We start from the raw sequence: 3171 nt of genomic DNA, 5'->3' as shown, positions 1-3171 counted from the left end.
GTAGTGTCAAAATCCCCTCGAGACTGGTAGAGTAAGCATATACAAATATATAGCTATAACAAGAATGCAAGGTGCGCTTTCCTCCCATTGGGAAAGAATAAACATGTGCGAAGGATTGGAGCCACTCATCAGGTGGCCCGCATTGGATAATTTCCATGTCTCAAAAATCATGATGATATGATTATCATCAGATGGGTGATGGTGTGCAAAACAAATGAACCATTAATAACTATCATGGTCCACCTGATCTCGATATCAGCCGGCATCTACACCATGGTGCATGCCGGATGGCTGCATATGCCTCGATCCCATGTGTGAGGTGACTATACTTTTACTTGTATCACAAACTTTCACGAATTGGGGTATCTTTATTATCTATTATTAGATACATAGGATGCAGTCACAGCTCAGACGGATATAGGAAAACGCGCGCTGTACAAAGCAAACATGCAAACAAACTCAAACCCTGTACAAGAGTCCGTATAGGACCGCATAGCTTCTGATGTTTGGAGCATTGTCTTCATACGCGATTCTCTCTTTTTATGTGTAATATTTATATTTCCAACTTATTATATTTCTTAGGGCTAGACCAACATGTCCATTTTCCATCATTTTTTTCGATGGCAGTGACTCATCTCCTGTAGATTTGGCAAACATGTACGATCCAAACCATTCAAATTATCAGCCCCATTGTGGACACAGAATAACTCGAAAATCACATTGCTCGGATGATATTACCAGTCTTAAGTTCCTCAGTGGATTTGGAAATCTGACATTTCTTTTCCACCGAGATAACTACAGAGATGGTTAGGATCTCCCGATAAGTCTCATTTTCTCCAAATGCAGCATCTGCAATGGGACTTATGATTTGAACGGGCTGGATTTGTGTACATGTATGTCACGTTTACTGTAGATAAGTCACCACCATTTGAGAAATGGAGGGAACCTGGATAGTAGTCTGGCCATAGTTATTATGTTCATTCATGAAGTCTTTTAAGTATAACTCCAGAGATTCTGGTCACCGGCATTGTCGTCACCGACGTCATCACCGCTGCCATCCATTCGGGGAGGGCTAAGCAACATTCCTTCAGCCATGTTTATAAGAAGATTTGGCATGTCGAAGAGAAGGTCCTCATCGATGAAATCTGCATTCGAATTCGAAACTGGGGGTGGTGGTTGTGAGACTATGGCATTATTTTCACTGCTGTTGCCGGTTCCAAGCATATAAAGAGAAGCTGCTGCAGCGGCTGCAGCGGCAGCTGCCTGGATGTCCCGGGGGGAGGTGGATGCAGGGACTGGCAGTCTTGAGGCAGACCCCGGGAAATTGAGCTCAGCATCACTACCCTTAAGCGCCAGGGCAGCAACATCATAGGCAACCGCAGCCATCTCCGGCAACGGGAAGGAACCAAGCCAGATGCGGTTCGGCTTCTTGGGCTCGCGGATCTCAGATACCCATCTGCCACCACGGCGGCGGACCCCACGGAAGGAATGGCGGCTTGCCAGTGGGCGGCCTTCCTGAGCAGCAGCAGCAGTACCGCTGCTGCTGCTGCTTCCGGAATCTAATGTGTTGGTGGACTGAGAGTAATGCATTTTGGTGGAAAGGAAAGTGGCGGGAAGGTGAGTTTTGAAGTTAGAAGGCAGGATTTTATATACATGAACGTTGGGTGGGTTATTACAGTTGGAGTTTTTGTAAATGCATGACAGTTGTTGGTTAACTGCGATTGTGTGCTTTTGGGGGCCAGCTTTTCTTTTTTTTGTGGATGTATGGTTGTGTTTGAGTTGGATTTGATTGGTTTGGATTCTCTCATAAGAATTCAAGAGATGACATGGATACTGTTTTCCATTCACGTAAACATCACTTACTGTTTCGCAAAATAATGTAGGCACTTTCAGTGTTGGGTTGCTTTGTTTGTGCCCTGCAATGGTGCAACTCATGCATGTTGGACACGTGGAGAGTCTTGTTACCGATCTGTACCGTCCATGTGGTACGGACCTTTTTTTTTTTTTTTTGTGGGACACAGTGGTATGATCTCAGGAAGCAAGTGATCCTAACCATCTAATCAGTGGTACTTTATTATCACCGTACATTTCCGAACTGGCTACTGGATGGTTCAAATAAACGGATTCACGTGATTATTTGGAAATGCGGTCACTCCAAGTCTGCAGACCCCTAATAGACGGTGTAGATCAATGGCTAAATGTATTTTCCAACGTATTTGGACCATCTACAATGTAGGCCATTGAAAAGATGATCCGGATTGGTGTGATTGGGTACTACTTTACCACGATCTAACTAGAGACTGACGGCCCTTGACAGCGGCTCTGCTGGGGCCACGGTGATGCATGTGTTTTATCTTTTCTGTCTATTTATTTTTACAGATCATTTTAGGGCAGATCGAATGCTCAGTAGGACCACACTACACCAAGGCAGTGGGGATTGAACGCTTACCGTTGAAAACTTCTCGAGGCCACAGAAGTTTTGGGTGAAGTTAATATTTATATTTTCTTTTTATCCAGGTCTTATGAACAAGTTGAATAATAGCGAATAAACAGAACGTTGGGCTGCAGGAAGGTTTCAACGGTGAGCGTCATTGTCATCATTGCTTCATGTGGTGTGGCCTCCTTAAGCCTTCCATCTGCCTACTTTCTGGGCTCTTATCTGTCAAAATGGATGAAGGGTGTGGATAAAATGCATACATCACGGTGGTCCCATAGAGCCCCTGTCAGGACCGTCCGTCTCTAGCTAGGTGCTGGTGGCTGTTAGTATCCAATCAGTGCCTGTGATTTTGGCATCCTGGCCAACAAAGAGAATTGGATCAGTGAATGATGCTGATCGCTGATCAAACTCTCCACGTATGCAGTACACGTATGTTGCATGCACTTAAAAAACCTTGCCATGGATAATTTGACTCCATGCTTCAGTGTTCAAGATCAGTGATTTTATATGCCCCGCCGTGGATGGAGAATGCCACGTATCTCCCAGATAAGAAGATCCCAACCCTTTGATCATTATCCTACAGTAAACTAAAAATGCAGCAAGGGTCCACGTTCAACGGGAAGTGGGCCATATACGAGTGTTTGGATTTTCCAACCATAGGATTTTTTTTATTCAACTTTTAGCAGCGTCTACCATTCACGTTGGTACCCATCAGATCAATGGTTTAGATGATG

The 3171-nt window shown here is 44.5% G+C and overlaps 1 protein-coding gene across 1 annotated transcript; it reads right to left on the bottom strand.

Moving 5' to 3' along the window:
* Window positions 1-993: 993 nt before the first annotated feature.
* On the bottom strand, window positions 994-1590 carry LOC131251501 (ethylene-responsive transcription factor ERF024-like). Its single transcript, XM_058252257.1, has one exon. The coding sequence runs from the start codon at window positions 1588-1590 to the stop codon at window positions 994-996; it is 597 nt and encodes a 198-aa protein (XP_058108240.1).
* Window positions 1591-3171: the final 1581 nt, after the last annotated feature.

The sequence above is a fragment of the Magnolia sinica genome, chromosome 1 (assembly GCF_029962835.1).
Source record: "Magnolia sinica isolate HGM2019 chromosome 1, MsV1, whole genome shotgun sequence".
NCBI lineage: Eukaryota > Viridiplantae > Streptophyta > Magnoliopsida > Magnoliales > Magnoliaceae > Magnolia > Magnolia sinica.
The sequence above is the reverse complement of the archived record's forward strand: the minus strand, read 5'-3'. Positions and strand labels throughout refer to the sequence as shown.

Excerpts from the sequence above, each read along its gene's own strand:
- LOC131251501 (XM_058252257.1), bottom strand. The coding sequence starts at position 1,590 with ATGCATTACTCTCAGTCCACCAACACATTAGATTCCGGAAGCAGCAGC.